General features: G+C 44.7%; 1 protein-coding gene across 3 annotated transcripts in view; it reads right to left on the reverse strand.

Moving 5' to 3' along the window:
- MAGI3 (membrane associated guanylate kinase, WW and PDZ domain containing 3) overlaps positions 1–26,242 on the reverse strand; it is a 603,948-nt gene that overhangs the window by 102,516 nt on the left and 475,190 nt on the right. For all 3 annotated transcript variants that reach the window (XM_082246222.1, XM_082246221.1, XM_082246223.1), the window contains exon 13: positions 18,374–18,465. In XM_082246222.1, the coding sequence (XP_082102348.1) occupies positions 18,374–18,465 (92 nt within the window). The remainder of the gene's footprint in view (positions 1–18,373; positions 18,466–26,242) is intronic.

The raw sequence follows: 26,242 nt of genomic DNA on the forward strand, positions 1-26,242 counted from the left end.
ACTGTGCGACAGAGCTGTGTAAATCCTTGTCAGGTAAAAATGGATTTTTGTAAAATCTTACCGTAAAATCCTTTTCTCTTAGCTCATTGACAGACGTAGTCCTCGGTGATACAGCACCTTCGGGTTATGTTGCCTCCACAGGAGCAGGACTAGACAGGAAATAAAAATGCTCTGGCCACACCCCAGGGGCAGTCCCCGAGGGTATATCCTCTCTCTCTCCGCCACAGCAAATCAGTTATGTCACAAAAGCAGTGCTTAGAGAATTTAACCCAACCCAACTCAAAAACAGAGGGGCGGGGACTACGTCTGTCAATGAGCTAAGAGAAAAGGATTTTACGGTAAGATTTTACAAAAATCCATTTTTCTCTATCGCTCATTGACAGACGTAGTCCTCGGTGATACAGCACCTTTGGGAAGTCCCAGAGCAGTATCACAAATGAGGGGTGGGAAAATGGAAATCAAATCCCATTCTAGAAGGCCCAACCGGTGCCAACTAGAAGTTTACAATGCTCATCCTTAATGATGAGACTCAACAAAAAGAAATTTTTCAAACAGAAAAAAACCCTCGAGGTAGACCACCGGTCTCCTCAAATTGCGGCCTGCAAAACCTTGCGGCCAAATGAGGCATCCGCCGATGCCATCACATAAATTTTATAGAATTTTGTAAAGGTATGTACCGACGACCAGGTGGCCGCCTTACATACCTGGACCACTGATGCCTGATGGCGAAAGGCCCAGGAAGTACTGAGCGCTCGAGTGGAGTGCGCCCTAACAGGGAACGGAGGACTCTGACCCTTAATAGAATAAGCCTGTACCACCGTCTGTCTAATCCATTTGGCAATGGTCGCGGCAGATGCAGGCAACCCCTTTCTGGGGCCATCCGTGATCACAAAAAGTGAATCCGTTTTACGGAATGATTCCGTAGCTTTCAGGTATACCCTGATTGCCCGAACCACATCCAAGGAATGCAACGCATGTTCCCGATGATGATTGGGCTGAGGACACAAGGAAGGTAGTACAATATCTTCATTCAGATGAAAATCTGAAACCACCTTAGGAAGAAAGGATGGCTTAGGATGAAGTACTACCTTATCCCTATGAATCACTAGGTATGGGGACTGGCATGATAATGCAGCCAGTTCTGACACCCTGCGAGCAGAAGTGATAGCCACCAAGAAGGCCACCTTCTGGGATAAAGTAAGCAAGGGAATCTCCCTGATGTTTTCAAAGGGAGGTTTCTGTAGAACCGACAAAACTAAATTAAGATCCCAGGGCGGTAAGGGCGCGCGGACTGGTGGAGCCAGGTGCCGCACCCCCCGGATGAAATTCCGCACCAAGGACTTGGTAGCTAAAGGTTTCTGAAAGAAGATTGCTAATGCTGAAACTTGACCCTTGATGGTGCTCAAGGCTAGTTTCTGCTCAACCCCTTTTTGCAAAAAAGCCAATATTCGAGTCACCGAATAGGTACGTGGAGGAAATCCTAAAGATTCGCACCACGCAATATAAGTCTTCCATGTGTGATAATAGACCTTGCTGGAAGTCGCTTTCCTTGCTTTAATAAGGGTAGGAATGACTGAAGCTGACAACCCTCTGTCCTTCAGTACTTGGGTCTCAATAGCCAGGCCATTAAAACAGCGACTGTAAAGCACGATGGTAAATTGGTCCTTGAGACCACAGACATTCCCTGAGACGAAGTTCCCACGGAACGTCTGCCACTAGCATGTCCAAGTCGGCCAGGCCGGCTTGACGAGGCCAGCCTAGAATTTCTAGGACCACTGGTGCTGACTGGATCTGCACCAGGCGTCCCTAGAGCTATCTGGCCCCGACCATCCGAGAAAGTCTGGTCGTTTTCTGTTCCCACACATTTATCAGATACCTGATTCCTATCAGGAAGGGTGATCTTTTCTGGTTGAACCTCAGGGACCGAAGTCACCCGGCTAGAGGCTTCTTGGTCTGTCTGGTCAACCAGATCCGATTCCTGTGGGGAATAGAGACTATCTTAGGAAAAGGTAAAGGAAAAGATCTATTCAGGGAACGGTGACTACCGCTCCCTGTAGTACTTAAATGTTGGAAGGGAAGAATCGCACCGGTAGTAGTAGTCGATGCTCGATCTAATGTCCTGAATACCGGTGAAAACGTCACCCCACCCTCAAACCGGGTGGGGGTGCACCTTCAGGCTGTGTAATCCTTTGCTTCGGGTTTGGCTGAGTCGGTCCTCTGTTTGTCCGACCAGCCTTTCTTGAACCCTCCTGGAGGAGTCTTGCCTTTCCCGCTTGTTCCAGCCGGGCGTGCGAACCCTTTATGGGCGGTAAAGAAAGGTCCTCGCTTGTTGCGAGGTCCCTTCGTTTTAGCAGCCTGTGGCAAGAAAGTGCTCTTGCCCCCAGTGGCATCCTTAATAATTTCATCTAGGTTGGCCCCAAATAGACGATTCCCCTGAAAGGGGAGATTCGTCAAGGTCTTTTTGGAACCTAGGTCAGCTGACCAGCATTTTAACCATAGCACACGTCTGAGGATTACCGCTGACATAGATGCATGCCCTAATAGGGGAGTAGTGTCCAAGGCTGCGTCACAGATAAACTGTAGCCCTTGTATAATCTGTTCCATCAAATCAGATGTTTCCTGGGGAATATCTTTTCCCCTAAGGTCTTGGCGTACCAATCTCGCCCATTCCGTAAGTGTCTGGGAAACTAGACCAATAACAATTACTGGTCTAAATGCTGACCCTATCAGAGAGAAGATAGTGCGGGACTCTGCTTCCATCTTCCGATCCACCGGATCCTTAAAGGACGAAGTGTCCTCCACTGGGATAACCGTGGCTTTATTCAGCCTGGAAATAGGTGGATCCACCACTGGTGGTACCGTCCATTTCTTAATGAAGGATTCCTCAAATGGATAGCGTCTAGCAATACGCTTGGAAATCGTAAAGGTACGCTTAGAATGCTCCCATTCTCCTTTAATTTTATTACCAAACACTTGGGTACAGGAAAAACCTTCACCGTTTTGATGGGCTTGTTAGTACCAAAGGGAATCTCTGTTTCAGTAGCCTCTGCCGGTAAAACCTCAAGTCTTAAGGTTTCCCGCACTGCCACAACTAGTGCGTCCACCAATGCTTCTTCCTGAATTATAGCGGGAGAAGGAACGTCCTCCTCACTGTCTGAGGGGGCTTTACCTGAGGTAACAGCCCTTGCAGAGGGACCTGCAGCTGCAGTGACCATCTCTGAATCTGAGTCAGAGGTGTCAGATAATATAGGGGTAGGCGGGGGTCGCTTCCTTGACCCCCGTCCCTGACAGGCTGCCTCCACCCGAGCCACCAAAGACTGCAAAACTGCTGTAAATGCATCCATACTCTGTGCACCGGCGGGTCCCGTGGCCCCCTCGAGGGAAACAGGTGGGGGAATTTGTGTGGCAGGGTCCATGATTATTCCAGTAACTTCCCGGATAATACAATTCAATTAAATAAAAAAAAACTTTTTTTTTTTTTTTCAGACCCCCAGCGCCACAAAAGCCCCTTAGTGTTACCTGCTAGGGATCCCTATCGATCGAGAGAGAGAGAGATAGACCCCCAGGCTCACCACTTGATGCTCAGAGTTTAACTGCAACAGGTTACAGCGCTGTCTTCACAAACAGGAAGTCTTTTGGCTGGCTGCCCAGGAAGAAAGGAGGCGGCTCCGCCCCTCTGCACGCCTTCCGGCGCCTCCCCTAGCTCCACGAGGTGTTTGGATCACCTCAAACATGGCCGCCCCCATGCTGGAGACACGAGGCTACGCCAAAATGGCGGCTCGTGCGATCCAGCAAAAAAAATGGCGGCGGCCTGTACCGAATAGCGGTGTGCTGCAGAGCACACAACACCTTCTCTGCATGGGGATTTGGCGTGGTTGGCGGTACCGGCCCTGGCGGACCGCATGGCCGTTCGGAAGGCCTGCTATAGCTGGAGATTTGACTAGGAAGGCAGTCTACATGTCCGTGGCTTCTGACTGGTAGGTACCTTATTATTATCACAGTAAGATTCCCAGACTGCCACTGATTACAATCTTTTTAACATGTATACAATTAGATTGTTAGCTCCCAAACCAAGCCTCCTGGCTTTTTGCACATAAAATCACACTCAAAGTAGGGGGATCTGTGCCATGTTATAGGATAGAGGGGGACTCTATCTTACCATACAGAGAGGGGCCCGCGTTCACCACAAGACCCGTCAGGGGAAAAGGGGGAACATACTACTCACCATACCGGAACCAGACGGGCACCAACTCCTGACAGTACCCCTCTCCACCGGGGCGGGAGGGCTGTCGACCAATACGGACGCCGTGACTCATGGTCCTTGGCGTTTCAGCGAGACGTTTAACTCGCGGGGTCAGTCCCCCAGTGGGACTATGTCGCGGCCGACCCAGCGCGGAGCTATGGCCTGCACGCGCTCGTAGGCTGAACTGGGGTGACCACCGGATCTCAACATCCAGCCCGTCGCCCAGTTCAGCTTTCTTGCTTGAAGATCTCACAGGAACACTGGAGAAAAAAGCTGTCTAAAAAATCTTTTAAGAAAAAAATCTTGCCAGGACCGAAGATCCCAGCAAGGTATCTAGGTCCTTACTCCTGACTAGACAGAAAAAAACTGATTTGCTGTGGCGGAGAGAGAGAGGATATACCCTCGGGGACTGCCCCTGGGGTGTGGCCAGAGCATTTTTATTTCCTGTCTAGTCCTGCTCCTGTGGAGGTAACATAACCCGAAGGTGCTGTATCACCGAGGACTACGTCTGTCAATGAGCGATAGAGAAAATAGCATTAGTATAGATTTCACCTAAGGAGTAACTTCACAACCCCCCCAGAACACCTCTCTATTTGCCTTTCCCAATACCTCTTTTGATTGGTAGTCCACAAAACATGTATGTTTAGTGATCTAGTGATGGAATCTGCCATGCCGCTGCTGTGTACCAGGTTGCACAATGCCATCTCCATCTGTGATGTCATAGAGAGGCCAGTTGTCCCATTCCAGGTTCATATAACTGGTCCCCGATGATGTCCATGCACTGCATCATTAGGTTGCCGGCTACTGATATTAAGATGATGTGCCACAGCTTTTGCATAACTGGATACCTTGGGGCCTTCTGGGATGCATACCATGGGTATCCCAAGAGGCTGTGGGAAGTGTAACATCTTGTCTATGGCCTATTGCCTAGGCAAGAATTAGGAAGTAGGGGTTTTCTCCAGCTGTATTTACTCAGTGCAACATATAACATCAAAGTAAAAGATATAACACCAACTTGTCAGTAAAAAAACAAAAACAGAGTCTTACAGTTGGAAATAGGATCACCCTCCCTCCTAAAAATTAGGTGTAAACTCAATCAGGTGTAGCTAATCACCTTTTCAATGGCACACAAAGCCATTTGATTTTTAACCGTGATCAGTTCTGGAAATTTTGATTAGCTCAGCATAAAAAGAGCTTTCCTGGAGCATTTCAGTCCCTGGTAGGGCAACTGAAGCAAACAATCAACTATGGGTGGCAAGACACTGTCAAAAGATCTCCAGGAAAATGTTGTGGACCGGCACAAATCAGGAGATGGATACAAAAAAATGTAAAGGCTTTATAAATGTCTAGAAGCTCAGTGAAGTCTATTATTAGGAAGTGGAAAGTATATGGTACAACACAGACCCTCCCTGGATCAGGACGTCACTCCAAACTGGATGAAAGAGCCAGGAGAAAACTGATCAGAGACGCTACTAGGAGGCCTACAGTGAAGCAGTTGCAGAAATTCATGACAAAGTGTAGTCATTGTGTGTATGTGACAACAATATCACAAATTCTCCACAAATGTGGCTTGTATGGGAGGGTTGCAAGAAAAAAAAAACACTCCTCAAGAAAGGCCACATGCAGTAACGACTGAGCTTTGCCAAAACGGACCTTTAAGATTCTGAGGCTAAATGGAAAAGGTGTTCTGGTCAGATGAGACTAAAATTGAATAATTTTGCCTCCACACCAAACGATATATCTGGCGGAAACCCATTACAGCTCACATCCAAATAACACCATTCCTACAGTAAAGTATGGAGGTGGTAATATTCTGTTATGGGGGTGTTTCTCTGCAGCAGGGACAGGAGCACCTGTCAGGATATAAGGGAAAACGGATAGGGCAAAATACCATCAAATTCTTGGGGAAAATCTGCTGGCTCACTGCCAGAAAGTTGTCAATAGGAAGAAGGTTTACCTTCCAGCATGACAATGATCCAAAGCACACAGCAAAAATTACCACACAGTGGTTGATGGAGAAAAGGGTAAATGTCCTTGCATGGCTTAGTCAGAGTGCAGACTTAAACACCATTGAAAATCTGTGGAATGACTTGAAGACTGCAGTCCACAGTTCCCATCAAATTTAACTGAACTTGAGCAGTTCTGCAAAAAAAGAGTTTACTAACTTTACACATCTAAACGTATTTGCTGAGACATATCCCAACAGACTAAAGGCAGTAATTAAAGCAAAAGGTGGTTCAACTAAATAATGACACATGGGGGGGGGGGGGGGGGAGATACTTTTTCCAACTCAGTAATTCTGTTTTTTAATGTTTTTCTGAAATAGTTGGATAAAACAAAAAACTGTGTCTGTCTTCATTTCTGGCTGCAAAGCAACAAAATGTGATTATTTTGAAGGTTGTTATTCTTTTTTATACCCACTGTATATGTTTTGAGTAGAATAAGGAGTAATTAAGTTTAACTTTCAGGTCATTTTTTTCTCTGCAACCACAGGTGGCAACAGTACATAAGGCAAATACTAGACCTCTACATGACATCAGATAAGAAAGGTCTACCTAGACAAAAGACTTCTTATATTTTCAGCAGGAGGTTTAAATCAGGCCATGTCCTTTGCACTAAGAATGAGACACAATGATTCTTAAACTATTCTGTCAGGCCAGAGATGACAGTGAATGAACTGTATGTGCTTTGTTTCTGTAGTTTCCTGTCTTTTTCAATTATATGAAATTATTGGACATGCACAGTGGAAAAGCAATCCATAACACAGTGTGCAGACTCTGCAGGTACCTGGAATCACTTACTGCCAGAACACAAGGCCTGTTAATTATTTATCCCTGCTATTTGATTACAGTCTTCTCAGAAATGGTTTTAAATGCCTTGCTCTTCCCCAAATACAGTAAAACACAACATTAATTATATAGTAATGCATTTATCGGAGTGATAAGTCAAACACATTCTATACCGTTTTCTTTCCTGGTCACCAGCTCAAAGCCCAAACAGTCACCTTCTTCTACACCCACAGTCATACTTGGCACACCCTAAATACATCTACAGTCAAAACTTTTTTTCAGCTGTGGATATTTCAAGCCCATTTTTCTATTCCATATGTGTCCCACTGGGAAGATTTCCTTTACTTCTGTCTCAACGGGAAGTAAAAAGAAATCTCTGTAAAGTAAAGAAAATCCTCAACTAGGCAGCGGTCTCTGGAATACGTGTCTTCACTGGAAGATTTCCCATCAATTCCTGCTTTGGTGAAAACTCAGAATTTTAAATTTCACATCCCTTTTATCCTCAGAGGCAATGGTCACCAGAAGATATAGAATGACCCTCCCCAACAGGGACAAAGGCAAAAAACTCGACAGAGGTTTCAATGTTTCCCTGCTCTATCCAAATGAGAGGGGGGGGGGGGGGTGGGTTTTAAAGGATAAGTTTAAAGGATAAGTTCACCTTTAGGACCTTCTACAAGTTCCACCCACATTTAGGGTGAAACCTGTGACATGTTCCAGCAGCTGCGACCTCTCCCCGTCAGTAACACTGAGCGGGCATCTTCCCCAGGCACCCGCTGTGGCCGTTTATAAAAAATTGTGGCTGTGAGGGGCCCGACTGCCCACCTACATCATTTATTCACAGAGTGAATAGGAAACTACAACTCCCGACAAGATTTGCAGCTGTTGCCTTGTAGCTTCAATTAACTACCATGGCACTGTTTAGTACTCTGGTAGTTCATTCATTCTTCCTGTCAGTGTGTATCTGTTTTCCCGTATGAGGTACGAGCAGACCAATCCGCTGAGAAGTCTGCAGGAGTCCTGCATTACACCTGAGAGCATACACTTTGTATGGCTAAATTCGCACCGCACACGCAGCAAACACGCACAGGACCCTTTTTTGCAGCCGCATCAGGATCGGATCGCACAGCGGTTCACACTGATGCGATCCGATCCTGTGCGAACTGCAAGATCGCACTGCGATATGCGATCAAACTGGGGGTGTCGTTAAGATTACATTGATACCCCCAGCGTATCGCATATGGCAGTGTGAACTGCCGGGGGTGCGTTTGCGATGCGAGAACAGGCTGGGGATTCGCAGCCTTCCCGCATCGCATAAGTGTGAACCGGGGTTGAATGCCCAAACAGCTCAAAATCCTTCGTCCGGTCATGTTTCAACACCACAGTCACTAAAAACAAGTATTTCCATTGTTAAACAGCCAGTGTCCTAAAAATCAGAACACACTGAGGTGTTTTAAGTGACTGTGGTGTCAGAAACATAACAGGCACATTCAGTTTGCTTTAACACATCTTGAGAAAATGCAAATATTTAATAACTTAAAAAGTAAAGTCATTTTGAGTCATTTGTCTCAAGTCAAAGTCGTCTCAAGTCATGAATACCAAGTCAAAGTCAAGTCGAGTCTTTTATTAATTTTAGTCAAGCAAGTCTCAAGTTCTCAAACTGGTGACTTAAGTCAGGTCATGTGACTCAAGTCCCCCCACCTCTGCTTTCCAGGCTCCAAGTAAAAAATAAATACAAATTTTTTTACCTGCAAAAAAATGTACATTTATTTCAAAAGGGGAACTTATCCTTTAAAGCGGAGCTCCACCCAAAAGGGGAAGCTACATTGCCTCCACCCCCCCCTATGCTGCCACATTTGGCACCTTTTGGGGGGGGGGGGGGAACCTGGTTTTGACAGGTTTCCGCCTCCCACTTCCTCCTTAGTTTGCAGCGGCAAAATTGGATTTTTGACTTACCGTAAAATCCTTTTCTCTTAAGCTCATTGACAGACGCAGTCCTCTTTGATTAATATCAGTAGGGTTATACTGCCCCCTACAGGAGTAGGACACTAGGCAGGAAAACGTTCTGGCCACACCTTAGGGGCAGTCCCAGAGGGTATATCCTCTCTCTCCCTGCTACAGGATGTCAGTTATGTCACAAAGCAGTGTCAGAGAATTTAACCCAACCCAACTCAAAAATAGAGGGGCGTGTACTGCGTCTGTCAATGAGCTTAAGAGAAAAGGACTTTACGGTAAGTCAAAAATCCAATTTTCTCTGTCGCTCATTGACAGACGCAGTCCTCTTTGATTAATATCAGTAGGGACGTCCCAAAGCAGTGCCACAAATGAGGGGTGGGATAACGGAAATCAAAATCCAATCCAGAAGGCCCAATCGGTGCCAACCAGAAGTCTTAAAGGCTCATCGGACAAAGGGATGAGACTCAACTGAAAACCCAACAGAAAAAAACCCTTGAGGTAGACCAACGGTCCCCTCAAACAGCGGCCTGCAGAACCTTGCGGCCAAAAGAGGCATCCGCCGATGCCAGCACATCAACTTTATAAAATTTTGTAAAGGTATGAACCGACGACCAGGTAGCCGCCTTGCAAACCTGAACCACTGACGCCTGATGGCGGAAGGCCCAGGAAGCACTAAGCGCCCGAGTGGAGTGCACCTTAACAGGGAAGGGAGGAACTCGACCCTTAATAGAATAAGCCTGTACCACCGTCTGTCTGATCCATCTAGAGATAGTCGCGGCAGACGCAGGCAACCCCTTTCTAGGGCCATCCGTGATCACAAAAAGTGAATCCGTCTTATGGAAAGATTCCGTAGTAGTCAAGTACACCCTGATCGCCCGAACCACATCCAAGGAGTGTAACGCAAACTCCAGAGGATGACTGGGCTTAGGACACAGGGAAGGTAGCACAATATCCTCATTTAGATGAAAATCTGAAACCACCTTAGGAAGGAAGGATGGATTCGGACGAAGAACCACCTTATCCCTATGAACCACCAGATATGGGGAACGACAGGACAATGCGGCCAGTTCTGACACCCTGCGTGCAGAAGTGAGAGCCACCAAAAAGGCCACCTTCTGGGATAAAGTAAGCAAGGGAATCTCCCTAATATTTTCAAAGGGAGGTTTCTGAAGAACCGACAACACCAAATTAAGATCCCAGGGCGGCAAGGGCGCACGCACCGGCGGAGCCAGGTGCCGCACCCCCTGGATGAAATTCCGCACCAAGGACTGAGTAGCCAGAGGCTTCTGAAAGAAGATTGCTAACGCTGAAACCTGACCCTTGATAGTGCTCAAGGACAATTTCTGCTCAACCCCCTTTTGCAGAAAAGCCAGTATTCGGGCCACCGAGTAAGAACGTGGAGGAAACCCAAAGGATTCACACCACGCGATATAAGACTTCCATGTGTAATGATAGATTTTTCTGGAAATCACTTTCCTCGCTTTAATTAGAGTAGGAATAACTGAAGCTGACAACCCCTTGTCCTTCAGCACCTGGGTCTCAATAGCCAGGCCGTTAAAGCCAGCGATCGTAAAGCAGGATGGAAGATCGGTCCCTGAGACAGCAGATCCTCCCTGAGAGGAAGTCGCCAAGGAACGTCCGCGACCAGCCTGACCAAGTCGGCGTACCAGGCCTGCCAGGGCCAGTCCGGAGCTACCAGGATAACTGGAATTCCCTCCACCTCTATCCTGCGAAGATGTTTCTGCAGCAACTTTAGAGGAGGGAAGGCATACAGTAGCTGATACTGCCCCCACGGGGCGACCAGCGCGTCTGCGGCGTCCGCTAGAGGATCTCAGGAGCGGGCTACAAACCTCCGCACCTTCTTGTTGAACCGAGATGCCAACAGATCCACATCCGGGGTGCCCCAACGAAGGCACAACTGGTGAAATACCTCTGGATGAAGAGACCATTCCCCTTGATCCAGAATCTGACGGCTGAGAAAATCTGCCTGACAATTTTCCACCCCCGGAATGAAAACCGCGGAGAGAGCTGGAACAAATCGTTCCGCCCAACGAAGGATGCCGGCCACTTCTACGGCCGCCAGGACACTCTTGGTGCCCCCCTGGTGATTGACATAAGCCACTGCTGTGGCATTGTCCGACTGGATCCGCACCGGGCTGCCCCGGAGCTGCTCGGTCCAGTGAATCAGACAAAGTCTGATCGCTCTCAGTTCTAATACATTTATCGGTAACCTGGATTCTTCCAGGGACCAGAGCCCCTGAGCAGATCGTATGCCGAGAACCCCACCCCACCCGGATAGACTGGCAACCGTGGTGACAATCGTCCAATAGATTGGAAGAAATTACTTCACCTGACTGAGCCTTGGTGACCGAAGCCACCAAACCAGAGATTCCCTGGTCCGTTCGCTCAGCCGGATCCGATTGTCCAGGGAATCGGGATTCCGGTTCCATTTGAGAAGAATCTCCTTTTGAAGAATCCGGGTATGAGACTGGGCAAACGGTACTGCCTCGAAGGAGGCCACCATCAGTCCCAGAACCCTCATGCAAGTCCGCAGGGAAGGCCAGTTGACGGTCAAATATTAACTGAGTCGTCGACTGAATCTTCCGGAGTTTCTCCGCCGGGAGAAACACTTTTGCCAAGGATGTATCCAAAGTTAGGCCCAGATAGTTCAGTCTCCTGGTGGGGACCAGGGATGATTTCTGCCGGTTCACTAGCCACCCGAACTCTTCCAAAGAGATCATAGTGATCTCCAAGTTTAGCAACAGAGCCTGCGGAGACTCCGCACGAAGAAGAAGGGAGCAGAGGCGAGACCAAAGGGTAATGCCGCAAACTGATAATGGTTCTCTCCCACGGAAAAGCGAAGGAAACGCTGATGTCCTGCGTAAATTGGAATGTGAAGATAGGCATCCTTGATGTCTATGGACGCCAGAAAATCCCCCTGATGCAGGGAGGCCACTACTGTGCGAATGGACTCCATCTTGAATTTTTGCACCTGGACAAAATGATTGAGTGCTCTCAAGTCCAGAATTGGACGCACCTTGCCCTCTTTTCTGGGTATAGTGAATAGGTTCGAATATAACCCCTGAAAACATTCTGTCCAAGGAACGGGGACCACCACTCCTTGTTGCATCAAATCCGTCACTGCCCCCCCGCAAAGCTTCTAAGCGATCCGGGGATAGTCGGATATTGGAAGGGAAGAACCGCACCGGTGGAAGTGATCGAAACTCGATCTTGTACCCCGACCGTATGACCTCTTGAACCCATTTGTCTGGAATCCTGGAGAGCCATGGGTCCGGAAACCGGTGAAGACGTCCCCCCACCCCACCTATGGGTGGGGGCGCACCTTCAGGCTGTAATGGTCTTATCCTCAGGTCTGGCAGAGCCGGACCTTTGTTTACCCGACCAGCGCCCTTTGAACCCCCCTCTGGGGGCTTTGGAGGACTTTTGCCTTATCGTCCGCCCCAGAGGAGCGAAAAAACTTCTTCTGAGCGGAAAAGGAAGGTCCCCGTCTGCGACGAGGTCCTTTCCCCTTAGTAGTCTGTGGTAAAAAGGTGCTCTTGCCACCAGTGATACCCTTGATGATCTCATCCAAGGTGGCACCAAACAGGCGATCCCCTTGAAAGGGGAGATTAGCCAAAGCTTTTTTGGAAGCTTGATCTGCCGACCAGCATTTTAACCACAGCATACGCCTAAGGACCACTGCCGAGATCGATACGCGCCCCATTAATGGAGCGGCGTCACAGACAAACTGTAGCGCTTGTACCATCTGCTCCAGCAAGTCCGATACTGCCGGGGGGAGACTTCTCCCCTCCAGATCTCGGCGTAACAACTTGGTCCACTCTGTCAATGTTTGTGCAACCAGAGCAATGGTGAACACTAGCCTAAAGGCTGACACTATCAGGGAAAATATAGAGCGGGATTTAGATTCCGCCTTACGGTCCACCGGATCCCGAAAAGACGGAGCGTCCTCCAACAGGATAACAGTAGCTTTATTTAGCCTGGAAAATGGGGGAATCCACCGACGGTGGTACCGTCCATTTATTAAGGATGGATTCTTCAAACGGATAGCGTCTAGCAATCCGTTTGGAAATACCAGGGGTTCGTTTTGGACGGACCCATTCTTCCTTAATTATATCTTGAAAACATTTGGGCAAAGGAAACACCTTTGCCATCTTGGTAGGCTTGCGAGTACCAAAAGCAATTTCAGTATCAACTGCCTCCGTAGGTGTAACCTCAAGTCTTAAAGTTTCCCGCACAGACACAATCAGTGCATCTACCAGCGCTTCATCTTGCGCTATAGTGGAGGCAGAAATGTCTTCCTCGCTATCTGAGTAGATGGGATATGAGACACTAGCCCCAGAAGAGGGACCTGCAGCCGCCGCGACAGGCTCAGAATCTGTATCTGAAGTGTCAGACGAAATAGGGGTAGGCGGGGGTCGCTTTTTCGCCCCCCGTCCCTGACAGGCCACCTCCACCCGGGATACAAAAGACTACAAAACTGCTGACAATGCATCAATAGTAAGTGGAGAACTGGAGGGTCCTGCGGCCACCTCGAGGGGATCAGGTGGGGATACATGTGTGGCAGGGTCCATGACAAATCCAGGAACACCTGCCAGCAAGCAAGGATTGCAAAAGAAAAAAATTTTTTTGTATGTAATCCCCCAGCGCAACAGCGCCCCTCAGTGCCACCTACTTCGGACCCCCACAGAGAGAGAGAGAGAGAGACCCCAAGGGCTCACCACCTTCTACCGAACTGCTCTCAGCGCTGTCCTTACAGAACAGGAAGTCTTATGGATCGATTTACCCGGGTAAAGGAGGCGGCTCCGCCCCTTTACACATCTTCCGGCACTCCCACCGCTGCTCCTCGAGGCAGCTGGGTGTATCTAAGATGGCCGCCGCCATACAGGAAACATTAGGCTACGCCAAAATGGCGGCCCCGCGCGGCCCACGGAAGGATGGCGGCTCCGTGCGGCTGCATCGCTAATAGAGGACTCCCGTGCGATAGGTAGGTGCCTGATTGTATCACCCCTCTGCACGACTGCTTCAACAGTAACGCCAGCGGCGCCCTGTCTCCATCCTTGATCGATATCGGTCATGGATTCCTTAGTCCTTTTATAATGCAGGCTTTCCTTGCAGCGACAGACTCATATAGATTGTCAGCTCCCAAACCAAGCCTCCTGGAGTGGTATACCTGACTCACCAACTCACACTAGCAAGGGGGAGATATGTGAAGTATGTCACAGGATAGAGGGGAACCTGAGATCATGAGGGTCCGACCATCCACAGAGGGGCCCGCATCTATTCCCAAAACCCGACAGGGGGAGAGGGGGAATATTCTACTCACCATACCGGAACAGGCGGGCACCCACTCCTAACAGAACCCCTCTCCACCGAGGTGGGGGGGCTGTCGACCAATACGGACGCTGTGACTCAGTTTCCGACTGGTCGTAGGCGACCTGGCGAGACGTTTAACTCGCTGGGCCAGTCCCCGTCCAGTGGGACTATGTCGCGGCCGACCCAGCGCGGAGCTAGGGCCTGCAAGCGCTCGTAGGCCGGCTGGGGTGACCACTGGATCTCAACATCCAGCCCGTCGCCCAGCTCCAGCATAATTGCTTGAAGATCTCACAGGAACAAAAACTGGAGAGAAAAAGCTAACTAAAAAAGATTTATCTAAAAAAAGCTTGCCAGGACCAGAGATCCCAGCAAGGAACTTAGTTTTTTTCTGCCTAGTCAGGAGTAAGGACCTGACATCCTGTAGCAGGGAGAGAGAGGATATACCCTCTGGGACTGCCCCTAAGGTGTGGCCAGAACGTTTTCCTGCCTAGTGTCCTACTCCTGTAGGGGGCAGTATAACCCTACTGATATTAATCAAAGAGGACTCTGCGTCTGTCAATGAGCGACAGAGAAATCCCCCCCTCCCCTTCCCCTGCAGCTGGCCCATTCACAATGCACAGCACGCTTCACGCATGTGCACTAGGAACCCGGCTGTGAAGCCGCAAGGCCTCACTGCCAGGTTCCCCTAGTCAAAATGGTGGCGCCAATACCTCATAGCCGATTCCTGTACAGTTAAGTTACCTAATATTAAAAGTATTTGTAGCTGCTGACTAACTTTTTTTTTTTGGGGGGGGGGGGGGGAGCCTGGCCTGGAGCTAATCTTTAAGGCAGAGGGTAAACGAGATAGATAGAATCCCCTCAGAGCTGTCAGAATACACAGAGCAGTGGCTGCAGCTGCTCTGTCTCTTGCAGAACCCTACTGCAAAAAACTGAAGTTACCTTACTATAATCTATGGACAGTAAACTTAATCTGAAGAGATGTATGAGTTAGTGTACTTTGTGCAACAGGCTGCTCTTTGCATGAATTTGCCTTATTAACCACTTAAGGATCAAGCCTATTTCTAGCACATGTTGTTCACATGTTTAAGTTAACATTCCTTGTGACAGTAATAGGCAGTGACAGGTACTCCTCAGCACTTCAAAGTATTCAAAACGCCGAAATCGGCATTTTTGAATACTGACAGTTTTTTTAACTGGAAGTGACATTGTGATGTTGCTTCCGGGTTACATGATCAGAGACCTGATCGAAGCGGAATCTGTACTCTAATCAGCCAGCGGATGTGCCAGCTGGTTGCTCGGGTCTCCCAGTGGGATGGGAGACGAGCGGAAGGCTACTGGAGGGGGGCGTCTCCTCCCGCTCGCTGGGATAATGGCGGAGGGGCTGCTGGGCCGCATTGATTGTTATCTCCAGAAAGCCAACCACCGGCTTTAAAAAACGGTACTGGGGTGATGCCTCTAGCTGCAGGCCTACTGACAGGTACGTCAGTTTGCGGGCAGTGATTAAACTAAATATAGCCATAAACACATTATATTATATTTTTTTCCAACAGATTCCTCCATCCGTGCTAACCCGTGTGGATGGAGGAATCTGCACAGCAAACTATCGTATTCAGGCAGCTGGCACCTACGACTGTCAGAATACTTGAACAGTGACTATAACTGATTGAATGCAGTCACTGATCATCCAACAGTTTTTCTTCCTCAAATATTTTTGTTAAATTATTGAATGAACAAAGTATAAAGCATACATTGAGAATAATTACAAGATAGTTCCATGTGTATAAAGCAAATTGCAATAGGCGTGTGAATAAAGGACAGCTCAGTAGCATCTGTTAGTGTTATACAAAATCACAAATTAAGAACATATTGTTTAGAGTAGGCCAAGGAACATTTGAAGGGTGCCATCTATAGGATCTCAATAGTCACACAAATATATTATTAATGAATAGACAGTATGACCTTCAATGAACGTAGATTATATCTAGGATTGGAGCAGGAGTCTTCATAGGAGAGGTATGGCATGCTGTGGTGGGGAGTCAAATGAGGGCTAACAAATAAAGATAGCGTTTTGGACTACCTTGGGTATAGGGAGGCTCAGTCCAACAACTTTTCAATCAAAGTTTGTCAAGCCCGGTGGTAATCGATAAGGCCAGCCACAACTTGAATTTCAGCCGATTCAACAGGAATCAGCCAAAGTTGAAACTGTATATGGCTGGGTTAATTGAACTTTTCAATGCTTATAGTAAAATGAAAATAGGAAAGTTACAGTTAGGTCAATATATATTTGGACATAGGCACAATTTTCATACTGTATGCCATCAGAATAAAGTTAAAACAACAATAATCCAAATTAGTTTTGAAGTGCAGACTTTTAGATTTAATTTAAGGGGTTGAACATAAATATCAAGTTCAAATTTTAGGAACTGCAACCATTTTTTCTTTAACAAATAATTGAACTGCAACCATTTTAATGCATAGTCCCCACCATTTTCAGGAGCTCAAATGTAATTGGACAAGTTAATTTAATCATAAATAAAATATTAATTTTTAATATTTTGTGAATTCAATCATAAATAAAATATTCATTTTTAATATTTGGTTGAGAATTCTTTACTAGCAATGACTGCCTGTCTGAAACCCATGGACATTACCAAAGACTGGGTTTCCTCCTTTCTGATGCTTGGCCAGGCTCTAACTGCAGCTGTCTTCAGTTGTTCTTTGTTTGTGGGACCTTCTTCTTTTAGTTTTGCCTTCAGCAAATGAAATGTATGCGCAATTCTTTTCCTTCAAAAGCTCCTGGGTTGCTTTTGCAGTGTGTTTTGTATCACTGTCCATCTGTACTGTGAAGCGCCGTCCAATCAACTTTGGTATATTTGGCTGAATCTGGACTGACAGTATATCTCTAAACACTGCAGAATTCATCTGGTTGCTTCTGTCACATCATCAATAAACGCCAATGACCAAGTGCCACTGAAAGCCATGCATGTCCATGACATCACACTGTCTCCACCAAGTTTTACAGATGACGTTGTGTTTTGGATCATAAGCTGTTCCACACTTTTTTCTTCCCATCATTCTGGTACAGAAAATTTTTAGTTTCATCTGTCCAAAGAATGCTTTTCCAGAACTGGCCTGGCTTTTTTAGATGTTTTTTGGCAAAGTCTAATCTGGCTTTTCTATTCTTCGAGGTTATGGTTTGCACCTTGTGGTAATCCCTCTGTATTTGCTTTTGTGAAGTCTTCTCCTGATTGTAGACTTTGACAATGATGCGCGCAACTCCTGGAGAGTGTCCTTCACTTGTCTGGATGCTGTGAATGGGTTTTTCTTTACCATAGAGAGGATCCTGCAATCACCCACCACTGTTGTCTTCCGTGGACGTTCAGGCCTTTTTATGTTGCTGAGTTCACCAGTGAGATTTTCTTTCCTCAGAAAGTACCAAACTGATGATTTGGCTACTCTTAAAGTTGCTGCTATCTCTCTGGTGGATTTGTTTCGTTTTTGAAGCCTTACAATAGCCTGTTTCACTTGCATGGACAGCTCCTGAATGCATGATGTAGGTTCACAGCAATAGATTCCAAATGCAAATACCACACTTAGAATCAAGTCCAGACCCTTTACCTGCTTAATTAATGAAGAAATAATGAAGGAATTAGCCCACATCTGGCCATGAAACAGCTTTTGATTCAATTATCCAATTACTTTTGGTCCCTTGAAAGGGGGGGTGGCTATTCTTAAGAGCTGTAATTCCTAAATTCTTTCTCCGATTTGGATGTACATACCCTCAAATTAAACCTGGGAGTGTGCACTTGCAGCCAATAACCATTTTATACCTATAGCTTGAATATGTTTTGGTAAATACTTGAAAAACCTAAAATTGTGCCTGTGTCCAAATATACATGTACCTAACTGTATATACTGAAACATTTGTTATACACTGAAAATGTATAAGTTACACAATGATTTACATAAAAACTCACATTGCCTATTTCATTCACAATCATTAGCGAAGCACTACATGACAACTTTACTGGAATCACTAAGTAACAGTACTCACTGCCTGGTCTGGTCCATCTCCCCCAAGAACCCGAAATCCAAAGCCAGATTCTTGCTTTCGTAAGAAAACATCTAAGTCCTTTGTATTGGGAGCTATAATTGAAAAAAACAAAAAACACATCACAATGAAAAAGAGAAGTCAGATGACTAAAATGCTCTCACAGCAAACCATTAGCAATAAATTGAATCGGCCATTATGTTAAGCCCGTTAATACTGCCACAACTGCTAAACAGCAGGCATCAAAAATACCTATAAATGATGCTGGAGGGGGGAAATGTCAATGCTCTGATATGCAGCCCAAACACCCATTGCATATGGTGTGTGACTGCCATTCAGGTGTCCTAGGTTGAAAAGATCACATTTTATGACTTCTGTGTTTTGCCGGTTGCCTCCAATTAGCATACTTAACACACTCACAAATAAGCTTGAAGATGTATATGCACTGTAAAATAAATTGCAACGTCAGCTAGATTTAAAGTATTATAACTTAAAGCAAAAGCACATATATAGTATAGCTGTGCTGGGCTTTGAATAAAGACTACCATAAGAGAAGGAAGCTCACAGTCTATAATGATCATAGTACAGGCAACCACACTAAGTCTACGTTTCCACTAGTGCGACTAATCAATGGCACCCGTTCCCATCTATGCAACTTTGAAAATCAGTGACCTTGAAAAGGTACCTGCACTACTTTGATGCAATTTTTGATGCGATTTTGATCCAGAGAGTGTAAGGTTGGATCAAAGCTGCGCTCATAGTCGCGCTTTAGCCGAGCGGCTACATTTCCACTAGTGCAACTCTTAAGTTGTAAGATTTTGAGTGCAACATTGATCCAACTTTACACTCTCTGGATCAAAGTTGCATAAAAGTAGTGCAGCCACCTTTTCAAAGCCGCTAACTTTTAAAGTGGCAAAGATGGGAACGGGTGCCATTGAAATAAATAGGCTGTGACATGTCATGCGACTTTATGTGTCCAAAGTTCCATGACAAGTCGTACTAGTGGAAACGGAGCTTAGAACTCATTACTCACATGTAATGAGCAATATAAATTGATCTGTATGCTTCTAAACTTTCAAAAATGTTCCTTTGTACTTTATTTCTTTCATATATTGCGCCTGTCACGCCTCCCCCTCCCTCTCTCAGAAGAAGATGCTAGCTTAAAAGAGGCTATGAAAACAGGAGATCATGTTCTGTGAAAGATAGGAGGGATGGAGGTGAGGCTGGGTAGGTCAACCTTTCCAGGAAGTGAAAGACAGCTTAGCAAATTCAGATAAAGGGAGATAGCATTTTCAGTGAAGAACAGGAAGAAGCTGATTGTCCAGCTTAGATAAGACTTTCTAAGCTCCACAAGCAGCTAGCCAGAAAATTAATAATATCAAAGATATTAAACATTATTGCTAGGAAAAAATTCATTTGTGACTGGAGTTTCCCTTTAAGCAACATAATAGTGGTAAACTGGAAAGAAATTCTGTTGCTCATCATTCTACGATGTTCAAATTAAATTCTACGTGCAATGATTAGCCAGAAGTGATTGTTTTTTACTCAATAAAAATGGAGTTAGTCTTTAATTGGTAGGTTTGATGGGCACTGCTGTCTGTCAAACTCTGCAAGCAAAAAATTAAAGCACTTGTTACCCCAAAACTTCATATTCCTGATATGTGCCTGCTTTACTATGTACTTGCATAGCTCCCAAATGTCCCTGGTTTCAAGGGACTGTCCCTGATTTGGAACAAAGTCCCCCTGTCCCTCTTTCCTCCTTATTTTTCCCTCAATTTGGTCTGATCCATATAGCTGTATATAAAATGCACTATTTATCGTTTGAAACATGTTTCCCAGTGCTAAACCTTTCATCCAAATTCCAAATTTCTGCAACGGCAAATTTCAAAATCAAGTATGCAGGAATTTGGTAAAAAAAAAAGCACTTGTGGGTTTAACTAATCATTTTTTTGTAGAATTCTCTTTTAAGGTAGTGTGACAAGGGTGTGTTCTATGCCTACATGCTTTTGCCTAATAGGTGCCCCTCGTTCCCATCTCAAAAAGTTGGGAGGTATGTATTTGTATGAGAAAGTATCCTGTTCTCTTTGTATTGCTTCCTTTATGTGAAATCTCTGGTTCCTGCCAGTTCCTCTGCTTTCCTATTAAAAACTGACCACACTAAGCAGGAGAACAGATCGTGGTCAGTTCTCTAGCTATGCTGGGAACTCAGCCTAGGCTCCTCCAATAATCAGACTTCTCCTGACACGCCCTTGCTGCACAGGCATTCACTGGGAAACTCAGTGTGCTGCGGCTTCTGCTCCCCCCCTGCTCTCCTAGGCAGCTGAGAACAGAGGGAATGTAATCACTTATAAAAAAAAAAAAAAAAGTATTTATAATGTATTTTTATATCTATACAACATTAGTTTGCCTTTCTATTTTAAACAGAATGGGTTGTTTTACAAGGTGATCATTTACAATCTTTTTAAGTTTACTGCATGTGTACAGTCCTCTCCAGATTTCAGTGAGCAATCAGGCTGGGGGGAACACGGCACAGAGACCTGTGTGAAACGTTAACAGTTCCTGTCTGTTTGGCATGAGGATACTGCAAAAAAATTCAAGCAACTTCGTTCCATGACGGAGTGCCAACTTTTTTCTTTTCCAACACGGAACATGGCTGGACCCCGAGTTGATATTGCCTGTGTAAATGGGGCCCTTTAGAAGCCAACATAGAAATCCAAGTAGAAGAATAATCCTACCCTCCTGGTGGGAGGAGCTATTACTCAGGACGTTTTTTCGCTTGTGTGTTAGCGTGGAGAGCTGAAGATATTAATGTTTTTCACACATTTATGTGAGTACTGTATTTTTAATGCCTATGTGACGTTTTAAATAAACATTCAAAGCAGAGAGCACTATGGTTTCCTATTATTATTTTATGGCCGCAAATTGCTGATTGAGACCCCAAGTGGAGGTCAGCGTGGCTCAGGGACGTCCTGTAGAAGAGTACCCAGATGGCACTCTGAGACATCCTAACAGGCGATTGGGATTCTGTAGTGGGATCAAATTTGAAGGGGAGCACTGGATTACATTATTTTTTTAAATATTGTTTTAAATATTATCTTGAATTATAACTTTGAGTTGCGCAATGGTGGAATTCATACACAAAACTGGGACTTTTCTTTTTTATATTCATTTGTTGGATTATATTATTGATTGTATTTTATATCGGTTGCGCTACACTGATTATGTTATACTGATTTTGGTTTGGAGTCACAGGTGGACACATTCTAATAGGTGTTGGCAGCAATTGCAATAGGCCTTAAATATTAGTTTGCACATCTTCTTCACTATGGCGCTGATTATATATTGTTTCACATTTATGCGGAGTTCCAGTCGATTTTTTATTTTTTTCTAAAAAACACCCTCACAATGGTCACGGCTTACATTACATCCATTCCAACATACATAGTAAATGTAGTCTTTTTTGGTATATAATTATGCAATTTATTCACAGAATTCTCTCTAACAAGCACAATCCCATCTTCAGTATGGGCAACTGAAGTCCACTTGTATCTCCTTCCGGGATACGGTGCTTCTGGCTACCCAGCAAGCACCTCCTGATCTGACGCATGCGCAGCCCGTACAAAGTGCAGATTTCTCATTGAAATACTGTGATGCTAGGCTGCCCATTAAAGCTGCTCCTGGGATTGATGACACTTACATCCCAGGAGCCAGCGAGTGGAGGGATATGATGTACAGTGCCGCAGTACAGCGCAAGTGGACCTATTTATGTGCAAAAAAAGGAACATGCTTTGTAAAATAAAAATAAAAAATTCTGATCATTAATGTCACTGTGATCAGCAACGCGGGGGGCTGAACTTTAAAAATTGGGTGGAACTCCGCTTTAACTAATGCTCCCCTGCACTGCGCTAATGGTAATCTACATTCATCTTTTACAGCAAAGAATGTACACATCCACCAACAAATGAGAACAAATCAGCATGGTTCCTGATCATGTGGTCATCATATCAGCTATAACAATGATCAAGACTTTGTTTATAAACTGTCAGTAACAGCAGCTACTGTACTTCTTTCATGTGCACGTAGAAAGAAATACATTTATTAACCACTTCAGTTCCAGGAGATTTACCCCCCTTCATGACTGGGCCATTTTTTGCGATACGGCAGTGCGTTACTTTAACTGACAATTGTGCGAAAAAAAAATGTATGTCCTTTTTTTCCCCACAAATAGAGCTTTCTTTTGGTGGTATTCGATCACCTCTGCATTTTTTATTTTTTGGCGCAATAAACACAAAAAAAATGACAATTAAAAAAAATAATAATTATATATATATATATATATATATATATATATATTATTTTTTTTCCTTTCTGCTATAAAACATATCCAATACAAAAAAGTCTAAAATATCAGATTTCTTCTTCTTCTTCATCAATTTAGGGCCAATACGTATTCTGCTACATATTTTTGGTAAAAAAAAATCCCCATAAGTGTATATTGATTGGTTTGTGCAAAAGTTATAGCGTCTACAAACTATGAAATATATTTATGGAATTTTTATTTATTTATTTTTTACTAGAAATGGCAGCGATCAGCAACTTAAAACGGGACTGTGATCTTGTGGTGGGCATTCGTACACTAACTGACACTTGTTTGGGAACTTGTGCTACTAATACAGTGATCAGGGTTAAAAATATGCACTGTCAGTATACCAATGACAACGTCATTTACTGACGAAACGCGTAGGAGGAGCCTGCGGCACGTCACGCTGGGACCTACGAGGGGACGCGGCGGCCATTTTCTTGGTTGGAAACCAGGTCTCGGGAATATTCCAAAGAGACACACACTGTTTTGTCTCCATTTAAATGTGAGTTGCCACTTTTTATTGCCTTTATCAATAAAGTCAGTGACTATAGTTCACTATGGGAGTTGTTCCCTTTCTTTGCATATGCATGTATTCCGAGCGTGGGAGATAGAAGGAGTTGGCATTATCTGCATGAGTCTTCTGATCTGACATACAGGCTGGATACGATCCCTGTAGTGGGGATCATCGCATTGTGGTAAGGGGCCAATTTTATCTTTCGGTGGTGGTCTCTATGCACTGGGCTTTTGGAACGTGGAGTGTCTGGCATTTACTTTTGGGAGCACATCTTCTCAGAAAGACTTGATTTATTCCTACCATTTGATTTTAAGAACTTTTTTTGGACTGTGCAGTTCTATTCATTGCTACAAGCGCTACACCATATTTATTTTATGTCATTTCAAGATCTGGAGTTTCTAATTCCGGGTCAGGTGTTGGCAGCTGTACTAAGTCCTTTGACTCAATTCAGTATAGGATTTTACACTCACTATGTTTAATCTATTTAAGCAACGGTTTTAATTGATGTTTTAAGCGCAGCAATACCCCCATTTTTCCACTATACCAATGACACTGGCTGGAAAGGGGTTAACATCAGCGGGAGATCAAAGGTGCTTTTACTACAGGAAGACATAGATCCATATCCCTGCTTTGCAGAGATACAGGATCCATGCCTTCCCTCCTGCCAGGCCAGCAATCTGCCTTGTTTACATAGGGAGACTGTCGTTCTGCCTCTCTGCAGGATGATCGGCGGGTGGCAGCAGACATCAAGTCTGCTGTATCCGGCGATCGGCTCCCTCTGTGCATAATCACAACCGGAGGGAGCTGGCTGCAGCACGGATTTGCGCCCCATACCTGGAAGTGCAGGATCACTTATATATACTTAATCCTGCTGCACAGCGGTCGCCCTGTAGCAGTAAAAGTGCTATAGAGCAGTAGGCAAGTGGTTAAAGATGACACAATTTTTAATTTTTTTTTTTTACTTTTATACACTATAACAAGAAACGGAGCAGGAAATTTATTAAAACACTGTACGAAATAAAAACCTTAAAAAAAATATATACATCTTATATTTAGGTAGGCAAGTTAGTCACTGTAAAGTCAACCCACTTATATTGATGCCACTAAATTTGGTCTGGAAATCTAGGCATTGTTGACCTCTGGTCACTGAAGAGGTTAAACAATTATATTTAATCTGTGATATTGAAGTGAAACCTGTCACAGAATTACTTTATCAAACCAAATACCAGAGCTTAAAAGCAGGAAGCAAAAAAAATGTCTACTTCACATGACTGTCTTACTGTTAAAATGATGACAGTAAGCAATTTGTTTTATAGCAGCAAATTGCTGTACCAGCTGAATAGCTGGAATAAAGTAATATCTGAATGCATTTCTTCTCTATCTGTAGTTGTTTCTATAATTGTAGTGCAAATCTTGGGAACAGCCACTTTTTTATCATTTTCATGGCGCAGTGCCTGACAATAAGTAACGTGGACATGTCAAAGTTTTGTCTCATGGAATTCCCGTATCATACTCTTTATTAAAAGATAGCCTGTTCGATTTATAGTGAAGTCTCAAGAAAGCCTCATTTGTTTTTTTAGATGTCTACCACCCAATTTACAGTACCAGCAGGAACCAGCTATAAAACCGTTTTGTAGTTGGAATCATTTCTAGAGCAGCTATGGTGTCATAAATTGCAAAATAATTTAGTGGTGTCTGGATGCTTTCAAGAACAAGACCTGCAAATTAAACTAAATGTACAGTATAGGAAAAACTTATTTCTCAGTTTCGAATAGAAAAGGAACAAATTGACCATTGTTACCAAGGCAGAAAGTGACAAGGAACCCAAAAGTGTTCACCAAAGCAGGAGGTGGGGTGAATCTTCCAAAGAGGGTCTAGCCTGGTGACAACAAAGACTAGTATTCCCCTCATTGTGTAGAGATTTCTCCTCACTTTCCAATGATTTGCCAGAACAGAAAGCGAAGGGACATGTTCCCAAAAGGACAATTTTTCTTTTCCCTATGGAAAATTAAAGAAACAAGTTTTGGCTATACATAAACTAACATTTTCCACTTAATAGATGGAATGTGGACTTGTTAAGCCCTGTTAATTTTTTTTTTTTTGCTGTTCTTATCCCAATTGGGACATTTCCCTTCATTTGTGGAGTCATGAAGTTCATTATTGTGGAGTTGTGACAGTTAGGCCCCTTTCACACATACGGTCCTATCAGATCTGCCTGTCAGTTTTTCAGGCGGACCTGATTGGATGCCCCATGCATCCCTATGTGGCAGCAGATGGCAGCGAGACACATCCGATCCAATCCTGTCCATCAAATCCGGATTAATGGAAACCCTATTTTCCATCCATCTGGCGGACCAGATCAGATGAGAATGGACAGGCGGTCCCGTTCTCATCCGATTCCCCCATAGAGGACAGCGGGGATCTGACAGCTCTGTCTCTGCGCACAGAGCGGAGATGGAGCTGTCATCCGCCTGCTCAGCGGGGATCGGCGGATCGATCCCCTGCTGAGCAGAAAGGAGTCCGTCGGCAGAATGGACAGGTGTGAAAGGACCCTAAATCTTTTGGTCTTTAGGGACCATCTCCGCTTGGACAGAAATCACTGGAACAGGTGTCCCCATTGGAAGATTTTTCTCTAATTCTGCAATTGTAAAAAGGTTAGATTTGAAACTGTCTGTCTTGGTGACAATGGTCATTTGCAAAAAGAACATGCAGCCTTTAACGGTACCCATAAATAATATTTTATTTTTGTTTTTTAAATATTACAATGTATTTTATTAAGTCATTTAAATCTTTCAGAATATCTTTTGTAAATTATTACTTTTATAAAATTAGCCATTTATTAAATATTAAAAATTGTTAAAATTATATAATAATATAAAAATATTTGGCACAATAGCATATTACTTTCTTCTCTACACCTTCAGCATCTTAAAGTGTTTGTTAACCTAAAAAAAATAAAAAACAACAAATTGGATACTGTTCCCTTAAAGCATGG

The sequence above is a fragment of the Pelophylax lessonae genome (genome assembly GCF_965119305.1).
Source record: "Pelophylax lessonae genome assembly, chromosome: 2".
NCBI lineage: Eukaryota > Metazoa > Chordata > Amphibia > Anura > Ranidae > Pelophylax > Pelophylax lessonae.